We start from the raw sequence: 20,267 nt of genomic DNA, 5'->3' as shown, positions 1-20,267 counted from the left end.
TGCTGTGGTTCACCCTAAATCCAGACTGGAATATCTCCAGGATCTGTCTATCATTCAAAAAATCATTAATCTGAGTAAAAACAAGTTTTTCTAAGATTTTACTTAAAAATGGTAAGTTGGATACAGGTCTGTGGTTATTAAAATCATTACAATCCAAATTGCTCTTCTTCAGAAGGGGCCTCACCACCGCTGTTTTAAAGGCAACAGGGAAGACGCTCGACTGAAGAGAGCAATTCATCATGTATAAAAGCTCAGCTTCAAAAAATCCATAAAGTGTTTTAAGGAGTGAAGAGGGGATTGGATCTACAAGACATGTGGTGGGTCTCACTGTGGAGAAAACTTTCTTAAGGTTCTCAGCATTAACCAAGACAAAGCTGTCCAGTGTCTCCTCAGGTACAATCGAGCCCTCAGATGTGTTTAAAATCATATCGCGATTAGATAAAATATCAGATCTGATGGCGCTGATTTTTCCCCTGAAGGGGTCTGCAAACTGCTCACAGAGTGAGTCTGTGGGGGTTCTTTGCTGTTAAAATCAGGGTTAAATAAATGATCTATGGTGGAAAAGAGGACCTTGGGATTATTTTTGTTATTGTTGGTTATTTTGGCGAAGTATGAATTTCTTGAATTCCTTAATGTATTATTGTACATTTTAAGTTGCTCGCAAAATATTTGATGGTTGATAGTATTTTTATTTTTCCTCCATCTCCTTTCTGCTGCCCTGCAATTTCTTTTGAGTTTTTTGACTTCTTCGTTTCTCCAGGGTGATGCATGTTTTACGTTAATCTTTTTGGTGGTGAGTGGAGCAACGGAGTCAAGGCTTTTCTTCAGTTTGCTGTTAAAATGATTAAAAATCAAATTGCAGGGTGCAGGTAAAATCACAGGGGAGCATTCGTCTAAAACCCTGGTAAAATTTGCAGCCACTTCAGAGGTTAGATAGCGCCTCCTCACAGTTTGCACTGAGGTCTCCCGCTGAATAAAACCGGTGATGTTAAAAAACACACAGTAGTGGTCAGAGACAGCCAAGTCAACAACAGAGGACACGCTGGTGGACAGCCCATGGGTGATGACCAGGTCCAGAGTGTGTCCTCTGTTGTGAGTCGGCTGCGTGACGTGCTGGGTAAAATCCAAACAGTGAAGAATGTTTAAGAATTCTTTTGATGCAGGGTCAGAAGGATTATCTATGTGCAGGTTAAAATCACCGGTTAAAATGATCATATTATATTTTGAATGTATGTTTGTTAAAAATTCTGAGAATTCCTTGATAAAAGCAGCGCTGTCTTTAGGTGGTCTATAAATTGTGACAGATAAAACTGGAGGGCTGCTGAAAACAATAGCGTGGAATTCAAAAGTGGTAAAATGATCAAATAAAATTTGTTTGGTGGTGAGTGTGTTGTTGGCTAAAGATGCAGTCCCACCACCTCTCTTACCACTTCTAATAGAAAAAGAGAAATTAAAATTTGGTGGGAACAACTGGTGCATCCAAACCCAGCCATGTTTCAGTTAAAAATAAACAGTCAAGTTTATTATTTAAAATTAAATCATTAATAATAAAAGACTTGTTCAACAGAGAGCGGACATTTAAAAGTGCCATACTGATTGAGACTGGTGGATTTTTGACAAGCTTATGCTGTGTTTGTTGGTCTGTGATTGGTATTGTAATTGTGAATCTACATACATTTGTTTTGGACTCTTTATTGAGTTTAGTTGATATTTTGGAGCATTAAGTGATAGTTGTTTTTTTTTGCCTGTCCCATTTGGTTCTTTAGCCGTCAGAATTGTTGTCTGAAGACCAACAAGGATACCCAATGGATTTACTTTGCCAAATGGATCATCACGACCTTGCCGTATTGGTCCATTTGATCAACCTTTGTTGTTATTATTTATTTTATTTTATTTTCAGTTGTTACAGACGGGACAGACATGACTGAGGGATAGGAAAGGGAGAAAGAAAGATGAAGGAAAAGAAAAACAGAAGGGAAGAGGGACAGTGAGAAAGGGCACTTAAAAAGAGAAAGACCAGAAAGAAAAACCTCCTGGATCACCTGTTGAGAGAAAAAGAAGAGAAAACAAGCAAAAAAAACAGAGCAACATACTAAACACAACAGCATCACGTTAATCTAGCTAAGTGTAAACAGCAGTAAATACTAAATATTGAATGTTGTTGTGTAGCAAGCAGGACCTACAGCGCACAATGTGCTTGGAAATAGCAGCCAATAAAGGTGTAGTTTATGTCTATGAACACTGAACACCCGTGTGCACACCTGTGTGGATCAGCGCGCTTGTATTCAAAAGGTTTCCCCATGTAATGGTCTGCTAGAGGGTGTAGAGAGCCATAGCCCTGTCCCCCAGGGCATGAAGCAGGCATGGAGGAGATCCAGGCTCCAGACATCCAGAGGCCCCAGAGTCTGAGGGCCCAAGCAGGACCACCGGAGGGGCATTAAGTGATAGTTTGTGGAAGGTGAGAAAGCAGAAGGGAACTGGCCACACTACCTGTGTAGAAAACCTTAGAACTGTTCACAGCTTACAGTGGGGTAAATGATTACTTCATTCCCTGCTGAAGTTGTAAGGTTGTTCAGTTATAAAAAAACCCCGAACAGTCTGTAATTTTTATGGTGAGAAACAGAATATCAAATATAAAATGTTCAGAAAAAACACATTACATGAAAGTTTTAAATTGGTTTGCTTGCCACTGAGCTGTGCAAGCGTAACTTGTCTTAGTACATGGTGGAGAAACCCTTTTTGGCAAGCACAGAGGCAAGTTGATGTCAGAGCGTAACTATTTAAAGCGCATTTGTTATTAAATTATTTATAGGACTTTGTAGAGATTTAGATACGTATTATGTGTCACACTTTTCATTTAGTCTTTTCTTATATGGTCCTGTAAATGCATAAAGGTTAACCTCAGGTCATCGTGAATGTCATGATGTCTGATTTTAATGAAACCTTCAGAGGCCTAAGATGTGTCTGTTTGCCAAATTTGGTTTCTCAACTCTTCGTGGTCTACGAGCTGTTTTCCAGCAAAGAAAAAAAAAAACAGGTAGAAAGGTATTTTTTACATTATACTCGTAGTAAGGGGTACTATCAAGCATTGAATTGCTGGTTTCTGTGCTTGTAGATTGCTAGCATTAATTGATAACTTTCATCCAAGTATGCTCACTTCTGGTTTTAAAAAACACGGCCTTGGCCAACATGCTAATGCAGAGTCTTAAAAAACTGGTGGCAGTGGGCAGTACCACTCAGCCTCCTAGTAGATGTACCTATGGCAGGGGTGTCCAACTCCAGGCCTCAAGGGCTGGTGCCCTGCAAATATCACCCTGGGTCAACACACCTGAATCAAATGATTAGTTAATTACCAGGCCTCTGGAGAAATTCAGGACATGTTGAGGAGGTCATTTAGCCATTTAAGTCAGCTGTGTTGGATCAATAACACATCTAAAATCTGCTGGACACCGGCCCTTGAGGCCTGGAGTTGGACGCCCCTGACCTATGGCTTGAGTTTCGAAATCTTACGTTACCTTGTTCACAAGTTATCGCATTCACAAGATTTTTAGAAAACTTGACCTCTGACCTTAATGGTCAAGGTCACTGAGATTAGAATTCATCCGAGAATTTAAGTAAAATAAATAAAAAATAAAATTGTTATTTATATAGCACCTTTCAAGACAGAATCAGAAAGTGCTGCACATAAGATTACAAGTCATAAGAAGATTTAAAAAAGACAAAATAAAACAGGCAAAAAATTAACCAAAAGCAGTTTTAAAAAGGTGAGTTTTGAGTTGTTTTTTAAAAACAGCTACCGAGTCCACAGTTCCTAATGTTTGGGGGAGAGAGTTCCACAGTCTCAGGGCCACAGTGGCAAAAGCTCTGTCACCCTTATTTCTCCTCTTAGTCTGTTTTATAGCAAGTAAGCCCTGATCAGATGACCTCAGGGACCTGCTGGGGACATAGGGCTGTAGCAGATCAAAGATGTAGGCTGGTGCCAGTCCATGCACAGCTCTGTAAGTCAAGACCAGGATCTTAAAATTGACTGTAAATTCAACAGGAAGCCAGTGTAACTGAGATAACAACGGTGTCACATGTGAGTACTTGGAGGATTTTGTCAAGATACATATATTTATCGACAGATAAGCTAACAGCAAAATGATCACTAAGTCTTTTTTTTTTTTTTTTTGTTCATATTTCTGGTACAAATATGACAGCCCCCCCATATAAAGGCACTGCTCTGGTATAGATTTCAATGCAAAGCTATTAAATTCTAAGTTTCATCACATAGACTTCACTGGAATCCAGTTAAAGCTTAACTGGTCATGACTAACATCTTGTAAGCACTTAAGGTCCACAAGTTCAGTCATCTGCAGAGTTGTTCCTCAGTCAAGGGAACATTTTAAAATCACATTTTTGACAAAAACAAATCACACATTTGTTAAATAGGGATGTATAGTTGTATTACATTTGTTACATAGCAATCATTAAGCAGCATGAACAATTTCGTAATAAAATAAAAAGCATCTTTTTTTCAAACAGGCAGCAACTCCAGGTGCCTGTTGTTAAGTTAACTGACATCGGTCATTGAACTTCTGTGAGTCACTAATCATGTAGGCTAAAAGTAAAATCAGTCAATCATGTTTTATTGTGCTACACATCACATACTCCAAAAGGAAGGTAATATAAGGAAACAATGGCGGGCAGTAAAGAGTGAAGAAAGGTTGTGACACCTTTGGATCACTGGTATAAACTCCACTTCTATCGAGCTTTAGGCTCAAGGACATAATTGCCTGTTCTTTATGACTTTTTTTTTTTAATTGTGGTGTTTTTTTTATGTTCTGTGCTTTTGAAACTTAAATTTCTTTGAAAGTGGTGGACACAAACAGAAGACACTTCAAATAGATTCGTGTTAATATAGAAATACAAAGGATGTTAGTTCTGTAGATGAAGAAGGAAATCACTTGTATTAATGTCTTTTTGAAAATAAATAAAATGTGATTTACAAATAAATACATAGAAAGACAAAGCAATTAATTTATAAAACAGGACAAATTACAGATAATTATAGTGCAATGAAAAATCTACCTGATCATCTTGGAATTACGGGAGACCTGTTGGCTTTCAAGTATCCGGATTGAGATTAAACCATTTCAACAAGCATTAAACTGGATTTGGTCATTTAAGTTTTAGCATTTATCATCTTTATGTTTTTCCTATCAAATATATTATGAAATGAAAAATAAATATTTTAAAGTGTAAACAGAAAGACCTTCAAATATTTACAAATATGTAAACTAAATTTGAGACCATCTGATAACAGACTGCTGCTAATTGCATTGTGCTTGAAGTTCACCTTATAAGACACACACACACACACACACACACACACACATTATTTCGGATGAAAATCAACGTACAAACCTTTTGCTCTGCAATTAGTGATTAAGAGGTTGATTAATACTGATAAAGGATGACTCTCTAGATGAAATCTTAAACATAAAACAGACAAAGACAAACATTGGCTCCCGCATTTTGGGGATTATTTGAATGTCTTTGGTTTATCTTAAAGACATCTCCTTCCCTGAATCTCTTCTGCTTCAGACTGGTGCAGTCTATGAGGTCGCTGTAGAGGCTCTTTCTACATGATAGCAATATTGTTGCTGTGCTCTTTCAAAGCACGCTGGATGAGGAATGGTCCATGTAATAAAAACAAATACAAAACATGTGGTTTGAGGCTGCATCAAAGCTTAAAATGAAGGTCTAGGATGACTCCCGTTGAGGTGATGATACTCCTGGTTTAAGGCATCGTAGTTGAGATGTGTTGTCTACTGCTCCTTCTCTATTGTCACAGAGACAGTCTGTCCGCCATCTAAAAGGAAACAGTGTGCACAAAAGATGTCTCAGGATGGGTTGTTTATTGAGCACAAACAAAAGCAATTAGGACACAAAAGCATGAAATTGTGAGAAAGGGCATAAGTAACATACTCATTTTCTCTTTGCTGCCATCTTCTGTGTGCTGAACATTATTGCTAAGGACATGCGGGTTAGCTTCTCCATCAGCAGGACTACAATTAAAGTCAAACAGAAATTAATTCAAAGTAAATAAAATTGAAGCCTCTGATATTAAAGATTTGAAAGAAATAGAAAACTTACCCTTTGCCATTCTGCTGGAGGACACTGTTTGCTTGCTCAGGATCTATCTGTACCAATCTGGTGACAAAGGAATGCCCATCTCCCTGACTGAAAATACAGAGAAAAAAAAAAAAAAAATCTTCATTGTTTTTTTTGTTTTTAAATATATTTCTGACACTCCATGAAAGTAACTTTAATTAAAAAAGCTGGATAGGTCTGTTAGTACAAAACCAATTAACCTCCCATACTGAGTAGGCATGCACTAACACCATCTGCATGCATACATCATTTATTCTGACTGATATGAAGTGGGTGAAAGTTTGGGCGTGCATCAGCTTTTGCCCCCTCACTTTGACTCTGTGATCCATTTTGTTAGTGACCATTTATGGAACTTATCGGACGATCCATTTTTAGTGACAAAGCATATCACATGAGAGTAGACTCACCTTGAGAAAACAGGGAAAAACCAGTACTTTGCCTGGTCTCCAAACACCTCAGCTACATTTCTGCTAAATCCCAGAGAAAACCCATTTTTATCCGGCCCATTTGTGAAAAAAGGAGCCCTAAAAGCCTCTAAAAATGGAGGGAAAACAAACAAACAAAAAAACGACAAGAGTTAGCCAGTGGTGTTTTTTGTAGAAGTGGAATTAAACAAAGTATGTATTTATAGTATTAATTTACCTATAGTGGTCCTGTTCTTTCCCACGAGCCACAGATGGTATCCGAGAAGTGACACGATGCTGATGAAGAACAAGGCCGCCACAAAGAACAGAAACAAGATATGGAATTTGGCGTGGGTGTCAGGCAGCTGTTTCTTTAGAATGAAGGGAAAAAACAAAACACACTTTTAGCTGACTAATCGTGACAGTCCTGAGTCCAATTATGTGGAAAATGAAACAAATTGATACTACTTTGTTTCCTCAGTACAACAAAGTCTTGCATGGAAATAAAATACTGTTTCACTGCTGGACTATGTGACAGGACCCACTGTCTTGTGTAAAGTGTGCTGCAGAGAATCCCCTAAAAATAGCAACAGGTTGATACTGATACACGTGGTGTTCACAACACTAAATGTCATGCAAACACCACGAGGAGGTTCATGTACTTACGGTCCAGAATTTGATGAAATACTGGATGACTGTTGCACAAATCACTACACAGTAGAGTGACGCATAGGACAAAAACAGGACAAAGTACTTGTAGTTTGAGAATCCAACACAGTTATTCACCCTGAAAGAAGATGACACCACAACAACAGGAAGGAGAAAAAAAAAGGAAAGAAAAAAAAGAAAGGGGGTGCTGAATAACATTATGACAATAGCCATGGAAAATATAGCTGAGATTATGTATGTATGTATGTATGTATGTCCATCTTTTTTCCCCTCCCCCAATTTCTCCTAGTGGACCCAACCTTTGCATAAACATTGTGATGTACCAACATCTATATGAGTTATACAAATACTTTATACAAACCCAGTAATCATATATATTTGCAAATTTGACTGTTTTATTGAGCACCAAATCTCAAATTAGACTGTTTGTATCACAATACAACATATCATAGTGTCATACCATAATGATCATAGAGTATGTATATTCAGTGTTGGGGAGTAACGGAATACATGTACCACTGTTACGCATTTAAAATACAAAATATGAGTAACTGTATTCCATTACAGTTACCGTTTAATAGGTGATATTCAGAATACAGTTACTTTGTTGAAATGAATGGATTACGCGGCGGTATTTTCCTGTTTCATAAGGCTATGCCCTCTCCACTTTTGGTTTCCACGCTGGTGGAAACCCAAAATAAAACACACATTAAGAGGCTCTAATGTCTGTGTCTCAATCTCGCGGCCCATGTCACCCCTACTTGCAGCCCGCATAATGACGTGAAGAATTTTTTTTTTTTTTTAATTATTCACAAAATTTATTTAATATGAAGGCAATAGGCAGAGTGTTACAGGCATAGCCCTAAAGAATGTAGCCTCATGGACAGTGTAGTCCGTGCTGCAGGAAGAATGGCCTGCCATACCAGTTATGTGTCTGGGAGCGCGAGGAGAGAGAAAAAGAGTTGAAAAGTACGAGCTGTCACCGACCAGAAACGAGAGATGGAAGCGTGTAAATATAATAATAACCACTGCAGCCAAAAAGAGTGGGTGACAAGCCCAGTTGTAAGTAAGCCATTAAGACTCGACTGTACACTGTGTTCGTGTTTTCCTCTCAAACAATAAGTTGGAGCAGCCTTTCAACGCCTCTGTCTCTTGCTAGCAAAGGTGACCCAGACAACAAAGTAAAGCTAGTTTTCGGCTACGAGCCCGACATATTAGCCAGAGGTCCCTTTACGGTTTTACACCTTTACGGTTCGGAGCCGCGGACCCGTTTTATATACACGCGCGGAATAGTTTCTATACGAGATCGCTGCAAAAAGTGCAGCCTTACATGTCCACCCTACTGTTACTCATTTTTTTATATTAAGATTTAAAAATCTAGTTGGTATTGGAATTGGTATGGCGAATAACCTTCAGTAAAAGTAATAAATCACACAGCAATAGCACATTCATGTAGTTGTAAAAAGCACGATAATATATTAAGTAATCCAAAGTGTTCAGAATACGTTACACTCACTGAGTAACGGAATACATTACAAAATACATTTTGGGGCATGTATTCTGTAGTGGAATACATTTTAAAAGTAACCTTCCCAACACTGTGTATATTCCCAATCTCCCACTATGCACTGCAAAGTGGGGTTTGATAGTAATATTAACAACAGTAATAAGACTAATGTTCAATTAATGTTCAAGAATTTAAACAAAGAAGTTTAATCGCAAAGTAAAAACAGAATATCATACCAGGGGCAGTGATGGTCCATTTTCAGCACACACCTTGAAAAAAAAGCAAGAAGAACAATGTGCATCCTATCAGTACCATCCAGTATATACCAACATATTGATCTTTTCACTGACCCAGTAAACAAAAACAACACATTTGATAAACCCTTATTAAGATATTAGTTTTCCATATTATCACTTTCCTAAAAAAAAAAAAAAAACACATTTAAAAGTATTCTGTAACGTTTCCTGAATTTCTATTGCCAGAAGAAACTACTTTAGGGTGGATGTTTTAAAAAGATCTTATTCAGGATTGTGTTGATAAAGTGTGGACACTTAGAGAGGACTCACATTTCACAGGTTGAACAGTGATGGCAGCGATCAGGCTTGATTACCTGACAGAAGTCGCAGTATCTGATGGCTAGAGAGAGAGAGAGAAAAAAAAAATTAACTGTATACGTGCTGGATATTCTTAAAGCATATTCGTTAAATCCCCCTGTGAATCCAAGCGGGTCACATCCTGACTTTTAATTAGCAGGGGAGCCAGAAGAGAAAGCAAGGTGCACCTGAGTCTAATTAACCCTCCTGACACAGGCTTTTCCGTAAACACAGCACAGACAAGCCTAGTATGTATTAAACTGAGAAACAACCAGAGAAGACATGTGATTGTCATTTGTAATGCTTTTGCAATGTTGATGGCTGATGATGAAAACTTTTGTGCACTTCCTCTTTTGTCAGAGCAACATTTTGCTAACAGAGTTTTCCCTGATGGTGTGTAAAACAAAACAAAGCACAGTCACTTACTACACTGTATCTAAAGCCATACCTCCTCCAGTTGTGCGTGTGTACACGGGTAAATTCCTCGCCACTTTCTTCAGAATCTCTTGTTGGGCCTCAGCTCGCTCTTCTCTCTCATACAGCTCCTTCTCTGCCCTGGGTAGACTGAACTGACAACAGAAAAAGAAAAGTGTTCAGTGTTTTGTTTATTTCCTCTCTTCTGCTAAGCGAGGAGTGTGACAGAAGCAAACTTACTGCTTTTGAGGGATTGGCTGGTTTGGACCAGATAGTTTTCCAGTAAGCCCATATGAACATGGCGAGGAAAATGTGAAAGATAACCAAGTAGCTGACTGTTGTAGAAAAAAAGAAAAGAAGGATCCTTAGCGGGAGAGAAATAACAGCATCAAATATGAGTGAGTGTGTGTGTGTGTGTGTGTGTGTGTGTGTGTGTGTGTGTGTGTGTGTGTGTGTGTGTGAGGGCAATACTTACTTCGTTCAGCATTATTTGGGATTGTATCTATAGGAAGAAGGTAAAGTATATGTGTATATATTAGTTAGGAGTAATACATGACTACACATCCCCCACTTCTCTTTCTCTTCCTCACACCATGTTGCAGCAGCCTGGCACGGCCAGCAGTGACCCACCCACAACAGAGAGCTTTGTTTAAGCATCAGCAGGGATGTCCCTGTCCTGACCACAGCCGCAACACAGAGACATGCTGATACTGGTCTCATCAGCTCCCGCCTGAATCAAACTATTTAACTTAGCGTCTGTGTGTGGGAGCAGCACAAATCACACGACACACAACTTATTAAAAACTGCTGAAAAAAAATAGCATAAACACTTAGGACTTACTCAGGAACGCGCCAAATAAATTATGTTTACTAGAATTCAAGTTACAATTACAGAATCCACTCCTGGAAGTTAAATATGTAAAACGGGTACAAACAAATACAAATCAAATTCCCTTTTTTTTTTCCTCCTGAAACGACAAGTTGTTAAAATTTAATATTGAAAAATCATTTTTAAACTGCTCAAAATATGTTTAATTACAGATAAATACACACTAATAGCATCAAAAAGTCACGGACTAGATTTTAAAGCTGGCTCGGAAGCACCTCATTTATTGACACCCCAAAACTATATAAAATAACAATAACAACAACAACAACAACAACAGCAGCAGCTAGTAAATATATCTAGTAAACTCAGAAAGTTTTAACATGATTAAGCAACACACAAACGACAAACCCTTTCACAGTCAATCCACTTTTCTATTTTTATGATATCCGTTATTTGACCCATTACGTCTGCCCTAATGGAGTGATTAATTATTAACGGAGAAAAGTAGTTCCTCTCACTGGAGGGGAAGAAAAAAGTAGACAAACGAAGCTGTCATGAAGAAAAAAAACAATTTATGTAAAATATTTCCATGAAAAGGAGAGACAGAAATATGTGTTAATATTCGCCAAACGTTTCATCGCATTACGGAGTGTGAAGCCAGATTTTAAATCTTTAACTAGCTTATCAAAGTTTCAAACCCTGTCACTGTCAACGCACGCGGCCGCTAAAGGTTTATAAAGGTGAGCGCACTTACAGACACACAGCTCGACAACGTAGGCGTAATAGGACCAGCCGACGACCAGGTTAATAAACAGGACAGGTACCCAATTCAGAGCCCGTTTACAGCACCTGAGTGCGTGAGAGGGCGCCATCTTTAATCCGTGTTTGACATTAGCTGACGGTGACGTCACAACCACGGCTTTTAAATGGTCCAGCCAAAGATGCATTAGGCTCAAGATACTTCACCGCAGTGCAGGCGACGAGGAACGGAACGTGGATGTTTTAGTTGTTCAAAAAGTGAAATTTAAGTATATTTTTAACGCACCGTTCGTAATCATTCCTCTCAGCAGAGAAACAGTCATAATAAAACACAGTGGCAGCTAAAGTTGAGGTCTTCTTAGGGCGTATTGAAGCATGTCAGCCTGTTAACCCACAACATTGAAATCATGACTCTCACAATCTTTGGCTAGTTAGTTTCCTCGTGATATGCTCAGACTTTTGTATTTATGAGTAAGAATATGTTGAAAATAAACAAAAAACAAGCAATTTTAGGCCACTCATTAGGTTTAGTAAACCAGAAAAAAAGTCAAACAGAATAGGTCAAAGGTTTCATTTGTTTGTTCATTTATTATTTTGTCCAGCTGGGGGCAGAGAAACACAATGCTGTGTGAAGTTGTGGAGCACAGTTAACCATTGTTTTGGAGCTCGGTGTCTGTCCACCTGTTTGCAATTAAGTCATTTTAGTCTCCACTCCTAATTTGCTAGATGCCTTAATTGTCTTTCTCTTTTTTATTGATTCTTTTTTTCGCTTGGTGCTAGCTGGGCAAGACGGGTGTGTGAATAAGAGGGAGGCGGGAGTTTAAATACCTGGGGTTAGCCATTTAAAGCAATGGACAGTGCACAAAAGAACTGAAGAAGCGAATGTTGGTGAATGCAATCATCCTGTCTTATTCCCCCCCAGGGTGCCCCTCCCTGATCGTTTTTCTACCGGAGGTTTCTTCCTGTTAAGAGGGTTTTTCCTTCGTAATGTTGCCAAATGCTCGCTCATAGAGGCTTATTTGATTATTAAGGTTTTTTACTTCTTATTTACTTCTTTTTACTTTGGGAGAGTGATAAGAAGGAAATTGTTAAATAAATACATTCTGTGACTGACCTCTTTTATTTCTATAAAACTGCTTAAACCTTTATTTATTAAGTCTTCCTTACACCATCATGAAATTGCCTTAGTTTGCCAATACAAAGCAAAAGTTTCAGTGTAGTACATTACAGTTTTAGGTGGAGAACCTCACCGACACTCAAGATTTTTATTGTTTTGAAGATGAGCATGTGCTCCATTACATTTAGTGTTGTATGAAAGAAACACAAATGACAATACAAGATGACATCCAAACAAAATTTTAATGTTGTTTTTCTTTTCTTTTCTGTACACACACATTATGTACATGACGTTGGACTTAAATACACCCCTAATAAATTAAATATTTTCATTTTTAGTTGCTAGTTATAATTAATAGCCTCCTTTCAGAACATTTTCTTCCAAATGAATGGCAAATAGACTGCAAGAGGACAAATGAGGAGCTCATTGTGCATGCTTGCTGTTTATAGAGGCAACTTTCGGTGACGAGCGTGAACGTCTCCCCTTTTTAGTTGAAGAGTGGGAAGATGGAGAGGAAGGTGGGGAGGCAGTTGCAGAAGAGGGGGTGGAGTCAGAAGAAACTGAGCGTCTTCTGGTGGGACTGCTGCTTGGTGAGCCATGGGGCGAAGAGTAGGGTGACAGGGCCTGGAGCATACGGCCACTTCTCTCCTGAATTGCATGCTAAACAAGGGCAGACACAGATCAGATTTTCACTGTGTGTAATGCTATGTTCTGTTGCAGTGATTTAAAGAATGCCTCTTGTGATTCAGTTTATGAAGACGTGCTTGTTTTTGCTCACACACAGACTTTTTTCTAGTTAAGAAGACTGAAATTAAATCTTGTGCTACAGTTAGTGTGTGACGTTTTTATGGTGAAAGTGAACATACCCATGCTCCATCTGGTCCGAAAAGCTCCAGAAAGTTGCCAATGAATTCCCGTGACTTCTCTTCCCATTTGTGGATGAGGTCCTGGCTCTTCTCTTCCACCCTGTAGACAAAATGTTTCGACTTTTCCTCCACCGTACGGACTGTCTCTTTCATCTTGTCCACCTGGTTCTGGAGCCGGTACTTTTTCTCCTGAAATAAAGTAAGGTGCATTTGTGTCTAATTTTGTATTTACAGCCTTTTTTTCCTTTTAAGTTTGATTAAAAATGAAATATTTTCTTACATTAATGAAGCCAACATTTAGCTCACGGGCTGTGTACCCTCTTTGCAGGTTGCGTCTGACATACATGTCGTAATTACGAACGATACGAGTGATCAGATCGGATGTGGAGATGCCCTCCGTCCTCTGAGTGGCCACAAACATTCCTGACATGAACACACAAATACTTTAAATATGTGTAATTAATTATGAGAAAGAAGACAACTAGAATTTATTTTAACGTTGCATGAATCTTCACCTGCTTCCTTGATGTGTTTGTAGACGTCCTCTGATCCAGCGGAGGTGTAAGGTATATCATCATGGGCCACAAAGTCAATCTATGAATGCAACAGAACGGTCTACAGACAGTTTGGACACCGTATAGCTTTAACACTTTATGACATTATAGGAAGCTGTGTTTAAAGTTACTGTGTGACCTTTGACCTTATGTTTCTTGAGGAATTCTGGTGTAAGACTCCAGGGTGCATCCCGCACTACCTCGTCAACGTAACGGCAGTGCCTGAGGGCTTCGTAGCGTTCGTCCTCTGTCATCACCGTATAGCCCTTAAACTTGTGAGTGAGTTCATCGCTGCACACTAGGAACACAGAGATTTTCAGTGCTTGCCTCCTTCCTGATTTCTTTTTTCTTTTTTTTCCATATTTGCCATACTGACATGTTTCAGATCATCAAACTAATTTTAATACTGGACAAGTTAACCTGAGTAAATACATAATGCAGTTTTTAAATGATGTTTTCGTTTATTAATGGTAAAAAGCTATCCGACCTTATCTGGCCCTGTGTGAAGAAGTAATTTTTCCATAAACAATGAAGCATTAAGATCAGTCTTTCGCTATGGAGGAATTTGGGTCCACTCTTCTTTGCAGAATTGTTTGAATTTGGCCACACTGGGGGATTTTCTACCATGAATGGCCCGTTAAACGTTACGCCACGGCAGATTGTTTCGGATCACTGTCCTACTGCATAACCTAAGTGAGCTTTGGGAAACAAACTACAGGGAGTGCAGAATTATTAGGCAAGTTGTATTTTTGAGGAATAATGTTATTATTGAACAACAACCATGTTCTCAATGAACCCAAAAAACTCATTAATATCAAAGCTGAATGTTTTTGGAAGTAGTTTTTAGTTTGTTTTTAGTTTTAGCTATTTTAGGGGGATATCTGTGTGTGCAGGTGACTATTACTGTGCATAATTATTAGGCAACTTAACAAAAAACAAATATATACCCATTTCAATTATTTATTTTTACCAGTGACACCAATATAACATCTCCACATTCACAAATATACATTTCTGACATTCAAAAACAAATCAGCGACCAATATAACCACCTTTCTTTGCAAGGACACTCAAAAGCCTGCCATCCATGGATTCTGTCAGTGTTTTGATCTGTTCACCATCAACATTGCGTGCAGCAGCAACCACAGCCTCCCAGACACTGTTCAGAGAGGTGTACTGTTTTCCCTCCTTGTAAATCTCACATTTGATGATGGACCACAGGTTCTCAATGGGGTTCAGATCAGGTGAACAAGGTGGCCATGTCATTAGTTTTTCTTCTTTTATACCCTTTCTTGCCAGCCACGCTGTGGAGTACTTGGATGCGTGTGATGGAGCATTGTCCTGCATGAAAATCATGTTTTTCTTGAAGGATGCAGACTTCTTCCTGTACCACTGCTTGAAGAAGGTGTCTTCCAGAAACTGGCAGTAGGACTGGGAGTTGAGCTTGACTCCATCCTCAACCCGAAAAGGCCCCACAAGCTCATCTTTGATGATACCAGCCAAAACCAGTACTCCACCTCCACCTTGCTGGCGTCTGAGTCGGACTGGAGCTCTCTGCCCTTTACCAATCCAGCCACGGGCCCATCCATCTGGCCCATCAAGACTCACTCTCATTTCATCAGTCCATAAAACCTTAGAAAAACCAGTCTTGAGATATTTCTTGGCCCAGTCTTGACGTTTCAGCTTGTGTGTCTTGTTCAGTGGTGGTCGTCTTTCAGCCTTTCTTACCTTGGCCATGTCTCTGAGTATTGCACACCTTGTGCTTTTGGGCACTCCAGTGATGTTGCAGCTCTGAAATATGGCCAAACTGGTGGCAAGTGGCATCTTGGCAGCTGCACGCTTGACTTTTCTCAGTTCATGGGCAGTTATTTTGCGCCTTGGTTTTTCCACACGCTTCTTGCGACCCTGTTGACTATTTTGAATGAAACGCTTGATTGTTCGATGATCACGCTTCAGAAGCTTTGCAATTTTGAGACTGCTGCATCCCTCTGCAAGATATCTCACTATTTTTGACTTTTCTGAGCCCGTCAAGTCCTTCTTTTGACCCATTTTGCCAAAGGAAAGGACGTTGCCTAATAATTATGCACACCTGATATAGGGTGTTGATGTCATTAGACCACACCCCTTCTCATTACAGAGATGCACATCACCTAATATGCTTGATTGGTAGTAGGCTTTCGAGCCTATACAGCTTGGAGTAAGACAACATACATGAAGAGGATGATGTGGACAAAATACTCATTTGCCTAATAATTCTGCACTCCCTGTAATAGATGCACATTCTCCTTCAGATAGCTGAAGAAGAAACTGATAGCAGAGAGCAGAATTCAGGGTTCCTTCAAGTCTTCCAGGTAGGTCTTGAAGCAGCAAAGCAGCCCTAGACCATCACACTACCACTACCATGTGTTGATGTTCTTTTTATGAAATTGTTAGTTTCATGTCCGATGTAACAAGACTCAAACCTTCCAAAAAGTTCAAGATTTCCTTTGTCAGTGCACAGAATATTTCTCCAAAGGTTTTGGGGGGGTCATCACAATGTGAGATGAAACTTTGTTTGATTAAAACCTTGACCCTGCACTTCCCCAGATGTTGTTCTGGAGTAATTTTGGTATGCTGGACACTCCTAAGAAGGGCAACTGCTTTTCCGAGTTTTCTGTATTTGTGTATAATGGCTCTCACAGTGGTTCACTGAAGTCCCAAAGCTTTAGAAATGGCTTTGTAAATCTTTCCATACTGATACTTCAGTTTTTCACTAGTTAGTCACACTTACTTTAAGATTTAACAATGGAAGTATTTTCACACACAATCAGGAAGGTTTGGAGAATGTTCTTCACTTACTGAATGAAATCATCATTTAATAACTGCATTTATATTTATTCGAGTTGTCTTTGTTTAATATTAAAATTACTTTGATGACCTGAAACATGTGAGTGTGACAAATATGCAAAAAAAAAAAAAAAAAAAGATATCGGGAAGGAGGCAAATGCTTTTTCACTGCTGTGTACACGTGACTCTTTGGAGGCCTTCTCTGTCTATTTTCATGACCCTGAAGGTTAAAGAGTGTTACTTTGTGCATGCGTTACTGTGGCGAGTGAATGAAAGGCATACTTTACCTCCTACTATAAGATGAGTGTTTGGGAACACATTCTTTGCCTGCATCAGAGCTCGAGCATGTCCCGAATGGAAAAGATCAAAGATTCCATCAGCGTAGACTCTCACGGGGCGGTTAGCTAAACATGAAGGATGGTCTTTAAATGTAGTCATGTCATGACATAAAACTGGAGCAGTTTATATTTTTGCTGTTACAAATATGGAATTCTAATGACACAGTGATGCTTTTAATTGTTAGTTAATCATTATTTTGCTGATTTGTCACTCAGTCAGATTCACAGCTGTGATCAAACCCTGAATCATCAAAATAACTGGCAGTTATGTAACAATGCTGATAATGAAATCACTTTTTTATAACTGATATCAGACAATTACAGCACAGCAAAACATCTTGGGTTAACTTTTCTTTTCCGAATTATCTTCCCTGTGTATTCAGAGTTTTTTTTTAAAAGGTGGTGATAAGTGCAACCTGGTGTCCCCCTCCGTGCTTGAGCAATGGTGAGCTTGTCATGTGGGATATCAGATTCAAAACCTGTAGACTTGGCAAAATCTGCTGGCTCCCGTGGAGTCTGAACACAAAGACCAGATGGAGACATTCAGATACAGTTGGTGCAAAAAGTCATCTGTTCTCAAAATCATTTCAATTTTACAGGTCGCCAGAATACATTATATGACACAAAACTATGTGTAATTATTGACGAAACATGTTCCCTCTTGCTTCATTCCTAACTGCTCGTGTTTCAAGTTTATCCAATCTCTTGCACGTGTTCAGACTTCTGCCCAGAAGTGGATGTTATTGGTATAGTCATGTTGCATTTGATAAACACCGGGGTTCATAAAAACAGAAACTGTAAGACAGTATACAGGAACACTTTAGAAAATTAAAGCATTTAAGTGAATTACTTATAATAGAAATATATGAGATGTGGTAGGTTTGCAGGTTGTGCCTCCTCTCTGTATGATAATAACTTAAAGGTAGTTTTTTTTTTACCAATTTTAGCACATGGATGTTCAAAGATGCTATAGACTTTGTGTTGCATGCATGTCCACCTTTATCCTTTGGTGTGCTGAAAGATATACTTTAAACTCTTGATCTCTTTTTAAGTGTCTTTTGCTCCCTGAGTTGTGTTCAAATATATGATTGGTTAGTATACCAGTGCAAAATATTAATTTGACCTTGTAAACATTAGCAACATGCTCCTATGCTTCTTAATTTTTGTCTTGTATTCTGATCTCAGCCTTCATGGCTTATACACATACTGACGCACAAGCCAGCATATTTCCACATCGGACATAAATGTAAGAATTCAAATTCGAATAAATAATTATTGTTTTCGTGTTAAGTCTTTAATTCCTTTTGACATTAATTATTGCTACTGCAGACATGAGTCATGCTGTTCCACGGAGTTAATCGGTTAACTTATCCCAGTCATATAACCACAGTGGAAAAGATTACCTCAGTAATATTCAAAGCATGTTAAATAATAATGCAGTATAAGGCAGAGATATACCTCACTTCATTATAGTGTCCTCTAAATATATTCACAAAAACAAAATAAGAGGGGATCTCGTGGGGCTCCCTGTTGTTTATTATTTGAAAAACAGTGTGCAGTTGGTTCTCTTTGCTAATGACAGAAGCAGGCTTACCCTGCGAGGGCCTCCTCTTTGATTGTGCGCGGCAGCCTGTTGATGGTGCTGTCCATTGCCGCCACGGCCTCGTCTCCTGCGAGCCATCTGGGATGTTCTTTTTTCAGCCAACAATAACACTGCACAAGCCTGGTGCTCCTCTCTGTCAGCCCTACTACTGCAAGGGAAGGATCTCTAAAGCTGTGTGTCTGTTGAAGTATACATCCTATCACCCTGCCTGACCCTGATGACAGGATAACATAGCGGGCAAAGTTCAGGCCACAGTGGTAAAGGCTTTCAGAAATGTAGATTGCATTTGCAATCAATGCTGAGCTTGGAAAGACTTTCCCTTTATTTGTGCGGTGGCAGCAGCAGCATGATCCAGCGAGTGTTGATCCACTGAAAGTCCAGCTCTTTAACATTTTAGTACACATCTGTAAAAATATGCTTGCTTTTTTTTTTTTTTTTTACCATTTTTCAAAATTTTATTCCTTACGTTTTAACATAAAGAATAGCGGCTGCATACGTAACACTGTAATTTTTTCTGAGAAAGCCATTCAAGATAAACTATGAAGCTGTAATGGGAGGTCAGACACTACCAGCCTTTGGAACCAAACACAGGGGACAGTGAGTCCCGGCATTTCTCAGAGTTGTTAAAAGTTAGCCACAGTGGCAGAAATCTGTGTATATCTTAAAATCAATAACATCCTGTCTTTCTTGTGCATTATAGCACACAATGCACATCCTGGTTTTGACATCAACTCATGCAGCTTTTTGGTGCTGAAGTGTTTCCCTATGTAACACACACAAACACGACCGTGGCTCAGGGGGTTGGGAAGCGTATCTGTAACCGGAAGGTCGCCGGTTTGATCCCCGGGCTCTCTGTCCTGGTCGTTGTGTCCTTGGGCAAGACACTTTACCCTACTGGTGTTGGCCAGAGGGGCCGATGGCGCGATGTGGCAGCCTTGCCCCAGGGCAGCTGTGGCTACAACCGTAGCTTGCCTCCACACCAGTGTGTGAATGCGAGAGTGAATGAATAGTGGCATTGTAAAGCGCTTTGGGTGCCTTGAAAAGCGCTACATAAATCCAATCCATTATTATTATTATTATTAAAGCTGCACACGAAACATTATTTTCTACACAAAAATAAATAAAACTAAGACTTTTCAGGGAGGCTAGCTGCTAAAAAATGTTTTAGCCAGTCAGTGACTCTGTCTACTCTGTTTCAGTTCAAGTATATGAAAAACACTGACTAGTGTGATTACATAACTTTTCATTTAGTGCTAACATCTGGTCAAAGTTTCAGTTTGTCTAGCAGGCTACTTTTATGACTAATATTCCCATCAGACATCTGCCTTTTTTCTTTAACTCTGCTCTCTTTAGTTTCACTTTAACTTTGAGCTGAGCTGTTTTTGAGTAAATCCAATGATTTTGTACAAAACACATTTTAAAAGTAATGCACCTAGCGCTAAGCACTGGTGACAAGGCTGAGATAACAAGGCTGAAAGTCTCTTTGGGTGTGTGGCATGTTCAGGAGATACCAAAGATATGCAGTGATCTATATCTTTGTAATATTTGTAAGGTATTTAAGACTTTATCAAAAGGTCCAAATTATTTATTGTAGAACTATTTTTCTAAAGAGGAAACTTTGAGTCAGATAGT

At 39.1% G+C, this 20,267-nt stretch overlaps 2 protein-coding genes across 2 annotated transcripts; both read right to left on the bottom strand.

Annotated features, from left to right (window-relative positions):
• Positions 1–5,005: 5,005 nt before the first annotated feature.
• On the bottom strand, positions 5,006–11,482 carry LOC146565640 (palmitoyltransferase ZDHHC20-A-like). Its single transcript, XM_085288927.1, has 12 exons — positions 11,327–11,482; positions 10,219–10,245; positions 9,984–10,078; positions 9,778–9,898; positions 9,303–9,372; positions 8,973–9,005; positions 7,227–7,347; positions 6,799–6,931; positions 6,564–6,690; positions 6,139–6,225; positions 5,971–6,050; positions 5,006–5,854 (listed from the first exon to the last, which is right to left on the bottom strand). Exons 1-12 carry the CDS (start codon positions 11,442–11,444, stop codon positions 5,811–5,813), a joined length of 1,056 nt encoding a protein of 351 aa, XP_085145053.1. The 5' UTR covers positions 11,445–11,482; the 3' UTR covers positions 5,006–5,810.
• A 1,159-nt stretch (positions 11,483–12,641) lies between these two features.
• On the bottom strand, positions 12,642–18,853 carry LOC146565639 (choline-phosphate cytidylyltransferase B-like). Its single transcript, XM_085288926.1, has 8 exons — positions 18,627–18,853; positions 17,449–17,548; positions 16,982–17,098; positions 14,015–14,166; positions 13,830–13,908; positions 13,595–13,737; positions 13,315–13,503; positions 12,642–13,108 (listed from the first exon to the last, which is right to left on the bottom strand). The coding sequence occupies exons 1-8, from the start codon at positions 18,711–18,713 to the stop codon at positions 12,872–12,874; spliced, it is 1,104 nt and encodes a 367-aa protein (XP_085145052.1). The 5' UTR covers positions 18,714–18,853; the 3' UTR covers positions 12,642–12,871.
• Positions 18,854–20,267: the final 1,414 nt, after the last annotated feature.

This window comes from Mchenga conophoros, linkage group LG10, assembly GCF_057382185.1.
Source record: "Mchenga conophoros isolate Kocher_MC1m ecotype Shallow Benthic linkage group LG10, M_conophoros_male_GT1.1, whole genome shotgun sequence".
NCBI classification, from domain to species: Eukaryota; Metazoa; Chordata; class Actinopteri; order Cichliformes; family Cichlidae; genus Mchenga; species Mchenga conophoros.
Note: the sequence above shows the minus strand (reverse complement) of the source record. Positions and strands in the feature narration are given on the sequence as shown.